Source organism: Cotesia glomerata, linkage group LG3 (assembly GCF_020080835.1).
Source record: "Cotesia glomerata isolate CgM1 linkage group LG3, MPM_Cglom_v2.3, whole genome shotgun sequence".
Taxonomy (NCBI): Eukaryota; Metazoa; Arthropoda; class Insecta; order Hymenoptera; family Braconidae; genus Cotesia; species Cotesia glomerata.
The window spans coordinates 7707895-7726775 of NC_058160.1; the positions used below are offsets into that span (position 1 = coordinate 7707895).

Sequence of the window (18881 nt, forward strand, 5' to 3'; positions counted from 1 at the left end):
TTAGGTCGTTAACAAATATTTTTAGATGAGTTTTTTTTCACTAATCACAATTAAAACATTGCTATTGTATCTACATACTCCATGACGTATATTCATTGTGAATTTATTTTCAATAACTTATACGCTAACATAAATCACACATTCGTTCGTTTTATTAGTTAATTTTTTTTTCTTATTTATAAATACGCAGTAATTATACTTTTATGTCACATTAATTTTTTCTTTTTACTATCCAGTTTACTTTACATATCCATTCACATTACATACCAGCATATTGTTCATTATTTATAATAATAACAACTAATAAATATAATTAAGTACAGTTGTTATTAGCTTATCGTTATTGTTATTATTATAGTCTTTATATCTCTATTCTTTGCGCATTTATATAAAAAGCTTCTGCTACCTCGAATAATGTGATTTATCAGGATAAATCAACAGTCCTTTCAAATACATATTATATATATTTTAAATTCCACAATTTTCTACGATAACATTCAAACATAACACCGATTTTTTTAATCAATTTCATTTATTTACTTTTTGTTTTTTTTTTTTTTTTTTTTTTAATCAGTCTTGGTACAATTAATAACGTTTTAATGTGCGAGTTTAACAATTTGTGCTGAAATAAGACGACATATAATTTTTTTTATACTTTTTAGCTTTTTTTAAGGGAATATAGATTTGTTTACGTTGTTATAATGATATCATATAATTAAGTCATTCACAATGCACATAATGTTAGACGACTAAAATTTATTTTTTATATTAATAAACAATTATTTATATTTTAATTTAGCTTAAAAATATATTATTGTCCTTTAATGAAAATGTAGCACTTATATTTTATTCCTATTTTCACTTATTACATAACATCGCTTGAGTATTTATTATTTTTATTATTAATTAATAATTAATATTAATTATTATTATTTGATAATGAGAAATATCAAGCTGTTTATTTTGAATTTTTGACATAATTTAAGCCAGCTGAGGACTTGTTATTATAATGCAGCATTGCTTCACTAACCAAGCTCAATATAGCTTGTTGAGTAACCACCAAAATTATCGCATCTTCTCAGCATGTTGATGATATATTAGTATTAATATTCCTATTCGATCAGTTTAATGATGTAAATATTTATTGTAGTTGAATTGAATCTTGGTACTTGATCTGCGTGTCTTCTTAAATTCTTCGTCTTGAAGTAATGCCCTCAGCCGATGACTAAAACATTAAGATTTAAAAACGTAAAGTTTTATCCGAACTAGTGATCCGTATTTGAAAAAACTTTTGCAATTTTTCTTGGTAGTAGATTCACCTATTGCTAATACGGTAACCACTTTTTAATCTCATTAAAATATTGTCACAGGTGATACAATATAGTAGAGTTGCATTCTAAAATTTCATATCACACACAGACTTATAAAATGTTGTACATGTTTCAGCAGTTTTACTGCAGAAAATTGTATTTTTTACATTTATTATTATCTTTTATCTTTATCAATACAGTTAAATTCTGATTGTTTCATTTCATTTTTCACATCATATTAATTGATGCTTAGACGAATAATTTTAATCGCCTTAACAAATTCACGATTTTAATAAATTATTATTAATATTATTGTTATTGCTCTTATTATTATTTTTATAATCATGATAAATAACTTATTTATATTTAAGAGATTGACATTTCTCATAAAAATATATAAGAGATGTCAATTATTAATTAATATCTGATATTTCAAAATATCATTTTTTATAATATTATTATTATTGTTATTATTATTACTAATCTAACATTCTCAATATAGAGTTTGCGATGCTGTGAATATCGATAAAATCGGTAGTACACTATCACACGTCATTATCATGGCAAAATTCGATCTTTCGTCTTGCCAAAGGCAGTCTTCTTTTATCAACGATAAAGTCAGTCACGCAACCCTTGATTCCTTTATGGCCAGGCTTTCCGCCAACAAATAATTTCCCATTGGTTGTTAGGAGAGAGATTTCCGTGGCAACTTTTATGGGAATTTCGTCATCAACCTGGATTACCGTTGCTTTTCGCCGACGTGCGGCTTTAATGTGATGAAAAATACCATCGTTAACTTTTTTCTGCAAAAAAAAAGTAAAATAAAAATAGACAATAATAATATAAAAGAATAAATAAAATTAGTACCACAAAACTCAGCTTTAAAACAATGAGTTTTGTTAAAATAGAAGTACATACTCGACTTTTTATAGACACTTGATCATTTTTCCCTTTATAGGTGAATACAACAAATCCGTCCTGTAAAGATAATACAAGGTTCTCTATTTTTCCTCGGCCAATCCATGCTATCATTCCATCTGGATGTACGGTACGTAAGCTTAGCTCAAATTTATTCGATTGTTGTCCTTTGTATCTATGTAAATACAATTTATTATTTATTAAATTAATTAATTAATGTTTGTTTATTCAAATAAAAATAAAGCAAAACAAAGTGATTTATTAGAGTAAAAAGCTGATGACTTACTCAGTATAATCATAATTTTCATACTCGAAATCACTATCCTCTTCAAATTCGTAATCAGAGTAAGAATCATCATAATATTCCAAAAGAGAAGTGTTAGTTGTTAAAGTATTGTTAGAGCTAAAGCAAGTTAGTAAAATTATTTGTTAATTAGTAGTAAAGAAGATGAAGAAAGGTAATTATGCAATAGGGATTTAACCTATTCTTGGCGATAAAAAAATCTAATAATTAAGTTCTTCGTTTTTTTTTTTTATTTTGCTGTTCGTGGATTTATAAATAGAGTTTGAAAAGTAAGTTTTTTGATAACATTATTCGATTTTAAAATTAAAAAAGTTCATGTTCGTTTCTTTTTTCATTAAAAATTTTTAGGAATAACTTTTTCGAGTACCATATTATTTTTTTTCTCAAAGGGCATGAAAAACAAAATAAATTAAACGAAAAAGTGTCGTGATATCATGATCTGGAAAAAATTTTTTCATCAAAATTTTTAAAATTTCATTCAATTTTATGAAAACATAAAATTTTCATTAAAAATCAAGATGTAGCTTTTATAAAAAAAATTTTGTATAATCTAATCAAATTTTGTTAAATATCATCAAATTTCAAGGAATTCTGTGAAATTGCTGTACTTAAGGAAGTTCCGTGAAAAATCACTTTTCTTACGATATTCTTCAATTTTTAAATACGCGTACTCTTAAGTGTCCTCTATACGAATAAATTTTTTTAATAGTCCTTGCGGTGCTAATTTTTGAAATATTAGCAATTAAAAATCGTACATCTAACATGTATTCTCTATTCTGACCGTAGTTATAGTGAACACTTTATTGAATAACCACCAAACTTTTCTTAGGATTTTTTTGAAAAACTGAGAATATTTAATTGAAGTTATAACAAGTATTTTTTATCAAAAATAACATAAACGAGCGGTATTCATTTTTTTATAAAAAATGTTTGAAGTTAGCTATTTTCGATGTTTTACGTGAATGGAAGTAAGTGAGCGATAGTCTGTAAAGAGAGGTAGCACTAGTGCGTGAGAAAGAAACCAATAGCCATGATCTATTGCTGTCTTTTTCTTGCTGATGAACCTCCTTAAATATTATACTATTTTATAAAACTCTCGTCAAGGACTGAAAGTTCTACGGATGTAAATATTTTCTAAGTATGAAAAGTTGGAAAATTCTAATTTTTGATCAATAATTAATACATAAAATTTCGACGATTTAATGAGCAATTGGTCTAATTCCTTATTTTGTAGAGGGTGATTTTTTAACATTTTGATGTAGCAATTGTTCAATTATAAATTATGTGAATGATCCAAACCAAAATATTGTACTTCTAATAGATATTAAATGGTCTTTTAAAGAGATAATAAATTTTTTACTAATTGTTTTATCGTACAAATGGAAGATTCTCTAAAACAGAGTTAGACAATTTGCTAATTAGAACGTCGATTTTATCAATTTTAATTGAAAAATTCATAAATCAACTGTGAAGAACAAAATCAAAAAAAAAAATTATTTTCTTATGGCCATAACTTGGTAGAGTCCCACTTTTGCATATTTACCATAAAAAAAAGTTAATTAATGAAAACACGAACCTTCTTCCGTAACGATGCTTAAACTGAAGAAAATTGTCGCCATCAAATCTGACGGGTCGTTCTGATATTTCGCCGCCAGAAACGTCGTATCCCATGACTATAGAAAACCACAACAAATTTGTGAGGAATCTCTCTCACCAGAATATACATAACGAATTTAATTAAATTACTTACAGAATTCACAGTGAAGCCCATTGTAACTAGTTGCGCACTTACAAAGATAACTATTTAATAATGGCAAACAGACTCCGCCGTTATGACAGGGATTGCCATCAGCAGGACAAGGTAACCCATCATAGATTTCAGTATTGTGTTGAGTGAAATTAACTGCTAGATTCTGGTAAGTCTTACCATTGACCATTAATCTTTGTATTGCGCCTGTAAGCCCAGTCCAGGCACTTTCCAGACGATGAATTTCTCGCCAGTGTCTAAAAAGTAAATAAATAAATATATATGATTTAATTTAATTTTATTAAATGTATAAGAATGAATAATAGTATTTAAGAATAAATGTTAAGATAAAAATATAAATAAATCTTACTTAACGCCACCAATGTAAAGAGGCATCTCTAAATTCAATTCAGTGAGAGGACTACCAGAAAAGCCTCGTGCAATAGTGCCTTCATCTAACTGCAGAAGACCTTCTCTACCAAGTCTACTGATTCTAACACAATGCCAAGTATTAAGACTCACGGGATCGGGAGATGTTATATTAGCTATACCACTGCCTAGATTAAATTTAAACTCCAATTTGCCATTAGCTAAGTTAAGACTAATAAAATCTCCCCGGCCATTGTTAAGTTGCCCATTGTAGAGTATTAGGCCATCTGTAGCTCTTGTAAGAAACCATATTTCTATTGAAAATGCCTTTGAGACTCCTTCAAGGCAGGGAAGTTCAAGGAACCCATCGGCATTAAATTGTGGGATTAAAAATTCTGTTAATTCTCCGTCTAAAATTTCACAATGTTCTCCTGTTCTCCCAGGTGGGCACTTGCAAACATAACCCCCTTGCGGTAAGATATCACAAGTCCCGCCATTTTGACAAGGCTCGCCCAAACAAGGGTCCAATGACTCTTCACAGTTTGCACCTGTAAACTGAGGCGGGCAAATACATTTGTATGTTGGTGGTTTGTAGGTCGTTACCGGATAATTATCGTGCTCATAAGAAGAGTCATAATCTAATTCGTAATCGTAGTTGCAATCCAAAGTTGCGCATCGTTTTTTCGAATATTTTTTCGACCTTTTTATCTTCTGTTTGTTGGTACTTTGAGACTTAGAATCATTGTTGCAGTGAGAGCCCTTACACTTGACAAATTGAATTCCGTCATTGTAATTTCGTTTTCTCTTTGTTTTACTTCGCTTTGTTTTAGATTTACACTCTCTGTTATTGCAAAGATCTTCTTCGAATATCGGCTGACAGGTAGCACCATTTTTACAGGGCAGATTAGCACAAGCATTTTCGTTACACTGTTTAACGCGGTAAGTTTCTAGAACGTCTTTATCTTTTCCCAGATGAAGATCAACTGTAAATCGGTTGATCTTAAGCTTGCGAATGCAACCTAAAAATCCTTTATTGGTCCCAATGTTGTCGTATACTCGGCTGTAATTTGTTGGCATGTTACCAATAAATGTATCTTGATTAAGATCTAATGATTTAAGTATCCCTTGGCTCTGACCAGCGATATCTTCCCCGTCGTTAAAAATTAAAACACCGTCCTTGTGGTATCTTTTAGCTGTTATGCGATGAAAGTTTTTCATGGTAACTCTCTCCGGTGATGTCAATATTACTGGCCCATTTCCAAGGTTATATCGGAATTGTACGTATCTAAAAAATAAAAAAAAAGCACTAATATTTTTTTTGTAACTTATTTAGAGGGTAAATTTTATGTAATCTTACCCATCAACAATGGCGAGTGAAACAAAATCTCCGCTACCGTCATTTTTCTGTTGGTTGTAGAGAATTATACCGTTATCTGCATAAGTTTTAAACTCAACTTCAATGCTGAATTTATGATATGCTTTTAGTCGACTCATTCTGACATAACTTTTACCGTCGAATGATGGAACATCGTATTCCCGTTTGTTTATTTCTTCATCACAAAGCAAACCTTTGTAATTAGGATTACAAATGCAAAGGAATGTTGAACTTGGTAAATCGATGCAAGTTGAAGATGAATGACATGGATTTGAAACACAAGCACGAACTTCTTCTGAAGGTGTTACTGATATGTAATTTGCTGTAAAATAACAAACATAATTATTTATGCACGCTTTAACTGGGGTCAAATTATTTTAAATATACAAGTAAGGTACCCGCGGGTAATAAGGCCTAAGTGATAGAAATGATATTTAAAATAACCGCTTCCTCTAAAGGCTTCTCTAGTAGAAGCGTCTAGCATAGAAATGTCGCGACAAGCTTATAGAGTCTCGATACAACGTTCCCTGTCTTCTATATTTCATCATCCGTCATATGCTAAAGTAGCGCAGAAGAATTCCTAAAAAACGATTTGAACAAATGGTAAGGATTTTTTATAATTTTATATTTAATAATTTAAAATCATTGTTCTAATTTTTATCAACATCTTAAAAAGTATTGTTGCTAAATTTAAGTGATGATTGACCTCTAATACCAATTTTATTAAGTATAGTATAACTATTTCCAGTATGTTTAACCCGCAGGCCTTATTACCCTACCGTAGTAAAATAAAGCCTATTCGCAAGGTTTTTGAAAAAATTTAATTTTGTGTTTGTTGACGGTGAAAATTACTATTACTCCATTATATTTTGTGGCTAATGTATTAATATAAAAATTAATGTTACAATTCAGTAATTAAATGCAATATTTTCGATTTTTTTCAGAATCTCCCTTAGCTAGGCCTTATTACCCGCCAGTAACTTATTTCAAAATTTATTTTCTTAATTATGAAAATAATCAATACAGTAAAATTTTCTATTTTGTGTTGTTTTAGTTTACTTAATTTGATAGATAAATTTATACCTCAAATAAAAGTTCATAACGCACGGAGAGAAAAGAATAGATCTTATTCCTATGTAGAATGGTAACCATTACTATGTTACATAGTAACGGAAATTTTTGTGAGAATCCTTTGTTAATTTGCTGATAAAAATCTCAGAAAGCGCGACTTTTGACACAAGGCCGCACCAATGCTAAAATACGACGGCAGTTGCGCGGAACCCTATTTTCATTATTAAATAAAAATTATTGTTTTTCAAGCTAGAGCTCCAGGAGTCGAGACTTTTTGTCAGAAATTTCTTCCTCTTTAAGGATTTTTTCCGATTTTCGATATCACCTATAGTTATTTAGTTATTTACGAAAAACTGAGATTTTTTATTTTGTTTATGTTTTTTGTTAATAACAAATTGAAATTTTTATCAAAAAAATAAGAAAACATAATTATGTTCAGAATTTAATTCCGCAACAAATGAGTGGTTGTTCATATTTTTATCACAATTTCTAAGATTTTTATCAGCAAATTTACACAGGATTCTCACAAAAATTTGTGTTACTATGTAACATAGTAATGGTTACTATTTTACATATGAATAAGATCTATTTTTTCTCTCCGTGCGGACAATATGTAATTAGATGTGAAAAACTTAAAAAAATTGTACATTTTTTTTCATATGTGTGTATTTATGACTATATGATCATGGATTATATGAATTTTAAAATGATGGAATGTAGTTTTATAATGCATCATACATGTTCATAATTGATTACATATGGTCAGATCTGAGTATGTATACGTCATTTATGATCAGATATTGAATTTTTACAATAAAATATTTTATAATTCAAAAGTCTGTACAATTTCAGTGTGTATTAACAAAAATATAAATATTAAAAAAATATAAATATAAATATTAACAAAAATATAAATATAAATATTAAAAAAAATATAAATTCATCAAATGCTCTATAATTGAAATTGATGTTAAATTTAAAAAACTGATTAAATTTTAAAAACTGAATATTTAAATAGTTAAAAATTATTTCCCGAATTTTAAACAATTAAATAAATTTCTGTAATTTAAAAATTCGATTAAAAAAAATCAGAACAGAGTAAATTACATCAAATGTATGCACAAGGAATTCTTTGTATTTAGTTACAACTGGTCGGTATTTGAATTTGGTATTTAAATTTACCAAAGCATTCCTGACGATCACTTGTTTCGGCAAATCCATTAGAGCAAATACAGCGTCCATTCAAACACTCGCTATTGGGAATCGAGCAGTCTTTATCGTTTGAACAGAGATCACCAAGAAGTGCTGTAACGACTCGAATTGTTGCTGGAGTAGGTCGTGATGCAGCAGCTACACCTACAATATCAAAATGGACCATGTTAAACACCCCAATAAAAAAAAAATACTCTCTATTAAATAAAAAATTAAATAGGAGAAAGTAATGTCTGTACCATGTTTAAAATTATCACGATCAATTGTAATCGTTTCTTGTTGAGCGCGATGAGTGTAATAATAACGTTGGTCTGGCTCTGGACCAAGAAGATGCCTAGTTGACTTTGACAATGGTGATATAGCTGCTGCTGGTTGAGTGTATTGGACAGCTGTAAATCTTTTCACTGGAAAATCCGTGTTCACCGTGGGATAGTCTGGAAATCGTGTAATTTCAATTGTTTCCTGTCTTAACTTAACAACTTGGGGAAGAAAGTTTGCTACAATTTAAATCAAAGTGATGCTGAAAGTGTGTTTCAAGAAAAATATTTCTATTTAAACTTCAATAATAACGAGAAAACAGTTTACAGACATTTTAAATTAGTCTTTCACGGTACGAGCATTCTATTAATTGTTCAAGTCATTTTATCAACAAAAGTTACTTTAGAACCAATTTTATTGAAACACAAGCATTTTTTTTTATAAGACAACTTGGGCTCTTCAATTTTTTATAAACAACTAAATTAAAAAACTTTATTATTATTATTATTATTTTTTTTTTTTTTTTAAGTCAATAAGTTATTTTTTATTTGAAAACATGATTTTCATGCAATTATGTAGATGATGTGAGAATCCTCAGTAAATTATATTACTACTCAAAACTTTTATATTACTAGTTTTATTTTCAGTAGAACGGTATTATACTTTATACTCTATTGAAACCATTCGTGCAGAACGGTAAAATTCAATAAAAACAAAAATACCTGAAAAATCAGCTGAGTATCTCAGTTTATCAAGCTCCTAAGTATACTACACGTTATTCGTTATTCGGTATACGGTATGTGGAATACGGATAACTGCTCTACAGATAATTTAATTTATATTTAACTTGAAGAGTCGTCTCAAATCAAGTCACAAGAAACTTTTTCGCAAGATTTACTCACTAAAAAAGTATATACTAACTAGAAACATGATAGCATGTGCACGATTGAAAATAAGTGATGTCTCGGAAATTTCCTGAGTTTAATCGGCTCGGTCTTAACGGAGCAAGTGACTTCCAATTGAAAAACAAATCTAAAAGTTTACTTTTATTTTTTAATTAGCATTGCTTCTTTCCAATATCAACCATTCAGGTTCTATAATTCGTAAAAAAAAAAAAAAAAAAAAAAAAAACGCACAAATTATCATTCATCTCTATTAAAGGGCAACATCTATGTAAACAAGTAATTTTGTTATATACTTACAAAGCTCAACAAAGAGTTCATCAATTTTCATTTAGCTCACCGTTAATCAAACGAATTATTTTAATAACTCTTTAAATATTCGCAAAGCATTTGTGATTTATAATTTATAATTTGATCTGCTTTTTAATTTATTGTTTCCAGATATTGATTTTTATTTATTTTAATAACTAGAGCTGGAGCAAGTTATTGTTATCAGCTTTTTAGCTAGCTAAGCGTATTTTATGATACAAGAAGTAACTTTTCCTTCAATTTCTTGTCTCGCTGATAGTTTCAAAGATATTTATAAATACTTGTTATACTTATAGCTCACAAGAAGTTACTTCTAAAGCAAAAGTTTTATAAAAATAGAAGTTAATTAAGTGGACATTATTATTAAGTTATTGACTCATCAGTAAGCTTATTAATGAAAGTTATCAATCAAATTTTTTTTTGTACAAATTAATGGTACGTGTATCGATCAATTACACTGTAACTTGAAGTCTTTCGGAGTGGAAATAAAATGGATGATTCTTTACCTGAAGCAAAAAAATCGTTTGCAAAAAACTGAACAAATAATAATCATGGCAAAGTTTAAAATTTCAGTAGATATCGAACTTTTTGTTAAGATTTTCGGGCTTTAAATTAATAGAAAAAATTTTAAATACTATATGAAATTGAGTTTCTTCGATCTATTAGTGAACATTTTCTCCACTCGAGTGGTATTAAAGTAAGTACTACTTAAAAATTGTAATTTTCGATTTCAAAATATAATTTTTTGTATGCTGCTCAATAAATAAATAATAATTAAAAATTTGTTGGAGAAAAATAATAATTAATGTTCACCGAAATCGAACCTACTTTTTACGGTATTGCACTAATTGCTTTAGAATTTTTCTCCAATAGTAGATTTTTTTAATGTGTTTTAAACAATTACTTGATAAAGAAAAATATGAATGAAAAATAGAGAAACGAAATAGTATTGAAAATAATTTAAAACTTCGTTTTACTGAATGTTTTGTAAACCTTTCTTTTAAACAAATTTTAAATACTTGACAATGATGATTAAATTGTCATTCTTACGAAGTAAAAAAACTCGAGGAAAAATCTTATAAAATCTATTCAAACAGATGTGTTTAACTTTGAAAGATTCTATGCATATATTTGTCCATATTGTATTTGTCCATATTTTATGAGATTTTTATCCTCAGGGAACTGAAGCGGTATTTTCAAGTACCAGTGTAGATTCATCACACTATTACTACGAGCTTTCATATATGATTTATTGATTTATGAACGATATTGTGAGTCGATATTTTATGCTGTAATAAAGCATCAAAAACCGCTAAGATAATATCATTATTTCATCATAATTACTCAATAATTCAATGGTTTTATTTAGTCTCATTACAGATGCATGAAGGCGTGTCTGAGTAAAAGGTATGAGAACGTAAGAAAAATCAACGTTAACAACCGATAGATTTACGATCGAGAATATAAAAATAATAATGTGAATACTATTCAGATTTTCCTAAATTAATAAGACGAATTTTTATTAATTGAAAAACGATTTACTTCAAATTTTTTAAATCTTGTTTGTAGAAAATAAATACGACAATTTACAAAAACAATTTTTTTCTGAACTAGTATTGTACCCGGAAACCATAAATGCCTATAACTAGAGATCTACATTTATATGCTTTCACGACATCTATAACGCGGTATGCTGTAATAAATTTTATTGCAATAAGTGAATAAAATATCTCATAAAATAACAAAAAGATATTATTCTTAATGGCTAGTATTTAAATATTTTAGCTATAAAATCTTAATTAAAGTTTATGGAGATTAATAAATAAAATATATACAATCCAAGTTCGTTATACTGTAGGCAGCTACTTTCATTGTGCTTGATACTTTACATTCGAATTTTTTCCCATACATTTAGAGTGCTCAAATTTTATGTTTTGATGTTTCTATAGTAATTTTTTTATTGGCTTTCTCAATACGACTCCATCTCTTTAATTAATTTAGTAGATCTATTTTTTTTTATTTATCCGAAACATTATCACAGAAAGATATTTAAAAATTTTTAAAAGTAATAGAGATGCGGTACAGAATTCGAACCCATGTCTCTGGATATCTAGTCAGTTGCCCTAGACTAAACATGTTTATTAATAATGAGAATTTTAACACTATTCTTTTTCAGAAAAATAATTTTTAAGATTTTTGAAAATTTTTAGACATAAATGACTTTTAAATGAAATCATATTTTTTTTATTACCGAAATGAATTTTTTACAATAGACAATATTTAAAATTATATTATTTGTAGAAATGAAATGAATTGTGTTGTAAAGTAGTAAATTCGTAACGCGTTGGTACCAACTGTCCGTAAGAAAATTTTCTGATAATTCCGGATAATCCCATGAATAATCTTTCGACTAAAGGTAGTTTTGAAAATTTCAGACAGAAGGCGCATGATTGCTGAATCGTCTCCTTACAAGAGAGTTCAGTTTAAGGTGTTAAGTTTTAAAATGAGAATCTAATTATCTTTTTTTGTTTTATCAACTACTAAATCAATTTTTACTCAATACAAAATGTTAACAAATTATATACAGTCTGATATGGCAACGTCAGAAAATTTTTTCACGGGTGGGTTATTACCTAGTAACCATGACGCAGAACTAGAACCAGAACTACATAAGGTAAAAGCCCCAATAGATGATCACGTACCAGTATATGATCATTCCATGTATCTGTATATCTATATTCACAAGTATAGGTATACAAATACATGGAGTGATCATATACTGGTACATGATCATCTATTGGGGCTTTTACCTTATATCTAATATTTTTTATGGTTACGATAGAAGTTATCTATAACGATTCATATTAGAGCATACGTTGTAATTGAAGAGTTGAGTTTCAAAAGGGTATCTTTTCATTTTGGATTAATCGAGAAGAAAAACTGGTTATCTTCAATTACAAATATTTTTATTAAACTTTTTTAATTTAGCTATAAATGTTATCGGTTATGAAGCTACAATTCGATTTTTATTTAGAAATATTTATAATTCTCAAAGTAATTAATATTTAAAAGTTCAAAAAACTTTTCTTTTAAAATATGAAAAGACTAGCTGTTACTCGCCCACTCCGCTGGGGGCACTTTATAGAATTGCATTTTTAGATCTAGACTTGAAATTTAATTAAAGTATTGTTTTGACTTGCACAGATTCTCAATTCTATTAAATTGGCATGCACCTTTTATCCATGTAATTATTCTAGCTAATATTCATTGTAACTTTCAATGTACAATCGTTATAACATTCCCGTGTCTTTCTTACAAAATTGAATAATAATTGATTTGAAAAAAAAAAAATTTGTAATGAGCATTGAAAGTTTCAGTTAAAGAAATTGCAGGTCTTATAAGTGAAAAAATCTGCCTAGTATATAAACATAACCAATAGAATTAAAAAATTTATTTTAAACAAATGACAATCGAGTAGAATAAATTTAGTTACAATAAAAATTCATTATTTCTAAGTCAAAAAAATATAGGCTCCGGATAAGTAATCACCAACATATCATATACTAAAACCTTCTCCGAAACACGCTGCATCTTATGGTATAAGTATTTTTCCGATCGGTTTAGTAGTTTTCGCAGTATAATCGGACAAAAAAACTGGCTTTCCATTTATTAGTATAGATACTCTTTTGAAAATTAGGACCTCAATTGAAAAACATCAATTAAGGGTGTTGAAATTTATATGAATTTTTTCTACGCCTACGCGGAAAAACGAATAATTTAAAAATTACAATTTCTACAGTAATAAGAGGAGCTCCGAATAAAGAAATTGAAAAAATGTCCATTTCAAATAAAATTTTTATGGAATAAAATCTTAAGTATTGATTTTTACAGTTTCAAATGTAATTTTAGAATTTTGAAATGTACTTTTTACAGAGTTTGTAAAAATTTAATTCTCAAACTGTAATTTTTTCCGTTTTTTGTTCAAGGATAAAAAAAAATGAAATTGACAATAATATACGTAAATTAAATGATAAAAAAGTCGGTCATGTCATGTGAAGCGGAACCAAAATAATTCATGAGTAACTGCATCGGGTTAGTGACTAAAAAAATAAATAATGATAATATTATTAATTCAAAAGTCAAAAGCCAATATAACATTTTCTCAATAATATTTTTCTCTATCGTCATGTCTCAGATGTTTGCTTCTATACCGAGCTTGGACTGTAATATTAATAACATTCACTTCGTTTAATATAACGTAATATTTTTACTTTTATTCGTTCGTGATGTCAATTGCCCTAGAATCTTAGAACTTTGAGCAGAATCACACAGTGAATTGGTATGAAAATTTAATTCTACATCTACTTTTATAAATTTTAGAGTGTATAGGTATCGTAAGTAAATAAATAACTACAATTTCTGGGAATATACTAGTCGCTTGTTAACTTTTCATAAAGATTAAATAAAAAATGAATAAAGTAAAGTATTAAGGGTTTATGTAAGTTAAGTTTGTCGAAAAGTTTTACTATGTTACTGAATTCATAAAATCAATGTAAAATGTACATAGTATATATACCTATATTTATATGCTTATATATTGTTAATTGAGGGTACTTATGGATTTAGGTGAGAAAGGGGATGAGTCAATAGAATTAAAAAATTGAAGTTACAATAACATTACAAGGTTAATTGTTTACAAAATTTATTGTTATTATTTAAAAATAACAAGCAAAAAAGCACTAGAAAGATAGTAGAAAATTTATTTCACCCTAGATATGATATACGTCAAGTGAAAGGTCAATTTTATTAAGTAACACAAGGAACAATGCAGCAGCAGCAGCATCTTTCGCAGATGGTTCGGATTAATTTATCTACTAACATATTTATCAATAGGTATACAAACTTCAGAAATTTTATTTTAATTATCTCTGATAAATTACAACAGTTAGGTATCGTCTACGTCTGGATAATTTAATTATCATTATCATTTAATTTAACTGTTGTCTTGGCCCACTAAATTATCTTTTTTAATTTTACATCTTTACGGATTAACAATTACATGTGCGTTAACGAAATATTATTAGATCACCTGGTATGATATTATCATCCGTTTTAACTTTATCTACATTTATAATAATAATAATAATTGTAATAGCAATGGTAATGATGATAATAATAATAATAGTATATCGTTAAATCTTGAGTATATGCACTTTGCCAAGTTGTCTTTTCAGTAACGAAGGATGTAAAGCGGCATATAAGGCGAACGCTCAGTGAACCCACCTCTGCAGTGCCCGAAGGCTTGAGTCACAACGTCTGCCTGATGACGACAGGCATATAGTCGCAATTCACACTCGTTGTCATACGTTTGTCCATCACTTCCGCAAACTGGTACTGTCGGTAAATCTGCTGGGCATACTGATGGGCACTCACAATGAAGACTACCAATCTCTGAACAATGCCCACCAGAGTAACATTCGAGCTCGTTACAATTTGTTGCAATCATAGGGTTCGCGTCCACTGAAATTTTTTATTTAGAGTTTTAAATGATTAGATTATTATTCAATTGATTGTAACTGATTTAAAAATTTTTAGGTCGAATTCATTTTATGATTAATTAAAATTGAACGACTATGAGTCAGTGATTTTCAATTCGCTTGTTTTCTGGACAAAATAGATTTATTGAAAAAATATTAATTTAATTTAAAGATTTCTATATGAGTTAATATGCTTCCAAAGTTTTGAATTCGACAGTTGTTAAAGAAAGTTATTTTTAATGTATTATTGTGTGCAAACCATCATAATTCTATAACGAAACAAGAGTGTAAAAGTAAAAGATAAAATAAATTTTTAACGTTATGAAACGGCTTTTTAATAAATTAGAAAAAGTATAAATTCATCGTTTCTCTGCACGAAAACTATTTAGTTTCAGTGAATAATATTAACTGATAATAAAAATAATAAGATTAAGTTAAAGTTTTCAATAACTGAAATAGTATGATACATACCTAGGCCAGTAAAATAAGAAAGGTCTCAAATTACATGTAATTGTAGCTAAAATGTGTAATATACTACTTTTCTGCCGAAATGTGGCAACTTTGTTTAGTGCAGCGGCCAGAAAGTTGCCACTTTCTGGCTACGTCGAGCAGTAAAATAGTATACACACCTTTGGCCAGTAAAAAGTATAGCCTCAGATCTCATGTTTGTCAACTTCGGCTTCGTCTCGGCCAACAATTACATATGATTTTTCTTATTTTATTAACCTAGATATGTAATATACTATTTTTTAATTTAGTCAATGTTTAAGTGTGGCATAGTTATTTCGTCCTACTTTATAGTTTAACATTACGATAAATTATTAACTAAATTAAATTGGGAAACTATTGATAAATCATGGAATTTACCCGATTTTCTTGTTTAATAATTGATAAATTCTATTATTACTTCAAAGTCAAATAAAAGTATTAGAACTCATAATTTAAACTATTATTAATTTTTGAAATTTTGATTTTAAGTCACCATGTTAAATAAACGCGTTGTTGTCAAAATGACTAAATGTGATTTCAGTGGATCTACTTAATTAAAAAAAATTTTTTATTGAATAAATAAAAGAATTTTTGTTATTTTTTAATGCAATAAAATCATAGATATTTTTGTGTCTCACATTTTTTCATTGCATTTCGTAAATTAAATTTTCAATATTTTTATATTCATTTAATACGCTAAAATTAAAAAGAAAATATTGTAGTGTAAAAAAAGTGTTACTACGTTCATTACGATATTATGCGACTAACAAAATATTAATTAAAAAACATACAAATTTCTTCTTTTTTCTTTTTTAATATAACTCATCATATTTTATCAACTAATATTATCAGATTAATTCGTAATTTTACAATTATTGTAAAAATACTTTAATAAAATAATGTTTAATTATTTAAAAAAATTTTGTTGATTAAAATATAAATGAATTATAGACAGAATATTTACAACATTCGAAACGAAAAAATGAATATTAAAGAACCTATGGATTCTGGTGATAAATTAAAAGTTGAATACAAAAATACGGTTGTGCAATTTTTTTATAATACCTGAATAACACCCAGATGGTGTGAGTATTTTAGTGTGGTCTGTGCAAATAGTGCATTTTTGTCCCTGGATTTCTGGCTTGCAAACGCATCGTCCGGTCATTTGCTCGCAATCTTCTCTAACTGATCCGAAAAGAGAGCAGCCACAAGCTAATAAAAATAAAAAATCATATTAATACTATTATATAAAAAAAACAGTAATAAAAATAATAATCATAATAATATTAAATAATTGAAATAGAGTCGAGTTTAATTTTGGTAGTTGATGATTAATTGAAGTTTGTAATTAATTATAACAAGCCCTTACGAATGCATCCTTGATGTCCTTCACTAATTTTCGGTAAGCCCCAATATCCTGGCATACAACGGTCACATTTAAGACCACCTACACCAGGCTTGCATTCACACTGACCAGATTCAGGGTTACAAGTATCTGAAATGCTGCCCAATTTGTTGCAATTACACAAACTAGGGCACCCGGCATTGTCAGGACCAAGAGCAGCGGTTTTGCCGTCGGGACAGCAACCGTGCCATGAATCCATACATTCGACAACCTGAATACCTTCATCTTTTTTAAAATAAAAAAGATAAAAGAAAAAAAACTTATTAATTTCGAATAGAAGAATGTGAAAGTGTACAATCTTCATTATAATCATAATTAATATACTTTTTTTACAGCAGCGAGCGAACCGGGGCGTTTGATGACAATAACTGTTGCTCGGGCAATCTCGTCGATTAGCACCACTTCCACAGTCGTATTCTTTTCCTTCATCATCTACTAAGGGAGTATCGCCGTTGCATGGCTTAACTTCCATGCCTGTTAAACATTTTAATTCAGTATGATTAATAAATCAATATCAATATTTATAAATTTTTTTTTCTTCTTACTTTTAATCTTCGCGAAAAAATCAAGTCATTTGTTTTCCGATAAGAATAAGAGAAAATAATTTTTTACGTAAGATAGAAAAAAAAAATGAAAACTGGAATTAAAAAGGTAATATTTTCATTTCTTATGACGCTATGAAAAATAAAAATCATACAATATCATTTCTGAGTATAAATGGTCAGTTAAAAAGTAGTGATGCTTAGAAAATTAAAGAAAAATTTTCTTGATCATTAATTAATAATAAAAATTTACCATCTTATTTCTGGCTACAAAATCTACATGCTGATTTTTTTTTAAATTAAAATTTTTTTCAGAGCTCCTTAAAAATATAACAATTTGAAAAAATTTCAATTTTTCGACTGGAAAAAATTTTTTAGAACCATAAAAGTTTCATAAGTAAAAAAAGTATTTTTTAGTGTTGAAACTAATTGAAGAATTTATTGTTGAATATATTTTCATGAATTTTATCTTAAATGTACCGCAAAAGCAAATAACTTGAAAAAATCCCGGAAAAGTAATCGGAAATATTTAATTTAAATTTTTTCTGAAAATTTAATATCTTCATTTCTGCTATTTAAAAAAAATTGATAAAAAAAAATAAATATCCGACCCATTTATAGATAAATAGAACAAAAAGTAATTTGATGAAATAATTATCTCGAGTCAAAGTGTTTTTTTGCGCAAGTTTGAGTTTTTTTTCAAGCTTATAGCTTCAATGATAAATTATTAAAAATTTAAGTTCAAGTAGTAAAGCAGCTTTAAAATAAAAATGGACGATGATAAAAGAGGATGAAGGATAAAAGGAACTTTAGGGTAAAAAATGTTCAAACCTTGACAAAGGTCTAGCGGTCGTAATCGTAACTCTTGTTGGCGTTGACAGGCTTCCATCTTCATTGCGCAGATAGAGGAATAAATTTTGAGATCACTGCCACAAACGGGTAGCATATTTTCAGGGCGTATCGAGGCACAATCAAACTTGCAACTGCACCTCGGAAACCTGTCAGGTCCAAGTTCACAAGTTGCTTCAAAATCGCAATGTATATCTTTGCACATCTCTTGAGCGCTAGTGACTTCCGTAACTGCAGTTGACAGTCGAGTTACTGAAGGTGTAGACATAGTTGCTGTAGATGGA

At 28.3% G+C, this 18881-nt stretch overlaps 1 protein-coding gene across 5 annotated transcripts in view; it reads right to left on the minus strand.

Moving 5' to 3' along the window:
* Window positions 1-1756: 1756 nt before the first annotated feature.
* LOC123261000 (agrin-like) overlaps window positions 1757-18881 on the minus strand; it is a 336839-nt gene continuing 319714 nt past the window's right edge. For 2 of the 5 annotated variants that reach the window (XM_044722426.1, XM_044722425.1), the window contains 14 exons: window positions 18580-18870; window positions 17531-17680; window positions 17171-17431; window positions 16867-17013; window positions 15059-15295; window positions 8546-8740; window positions 8277-8450; window positions 6006-6345; window positions 4650-5933; window positions 4283-4536; window positions 4109-4205; window positions 2515-2631; window positions 2229-2403; window positions 1758-2113 (listed from right to left, as the gene is read on the minus strand). In XM_044722426.1, the coding sequence (XP_044578361.1) occupies window positions 1856-2113; window positions 2229-2403; window positions 2515-2631; window positions 4109-4205; window positions 4283-4536; window positions 4650-5933; window positions 6006-6345; window positions 8277-8450; window positions 8546-8740; window positions 15059-15295; window positions 16867-17013; window positions 17171-17431; window positions 17531-17680; window positions 18580-18870 (3980 nt within the window). In that variant the 3' untranslated portion in view covers window positions 1758-1855. Of the gene's footprint in view, window positions 2114-2228; window positions 2404-2514; window positions 2632-4108; window positions 4206-4282; window positions 4537-4649; window positions 5934-6005; window positions 6346-8276; window positions 8451-8545; window positions 8741-15058; window positions 15296-16866; window positions 17014-17170; window positions 17432-17530; window positions 17681-18579; window positions 18871-18881 lie in introns of all 5 variants that reach the window. The other 3 variants (XM_044722430.1, XM_044722428.1, XM_044722429.1) reach the window with 3 other exon arrangements.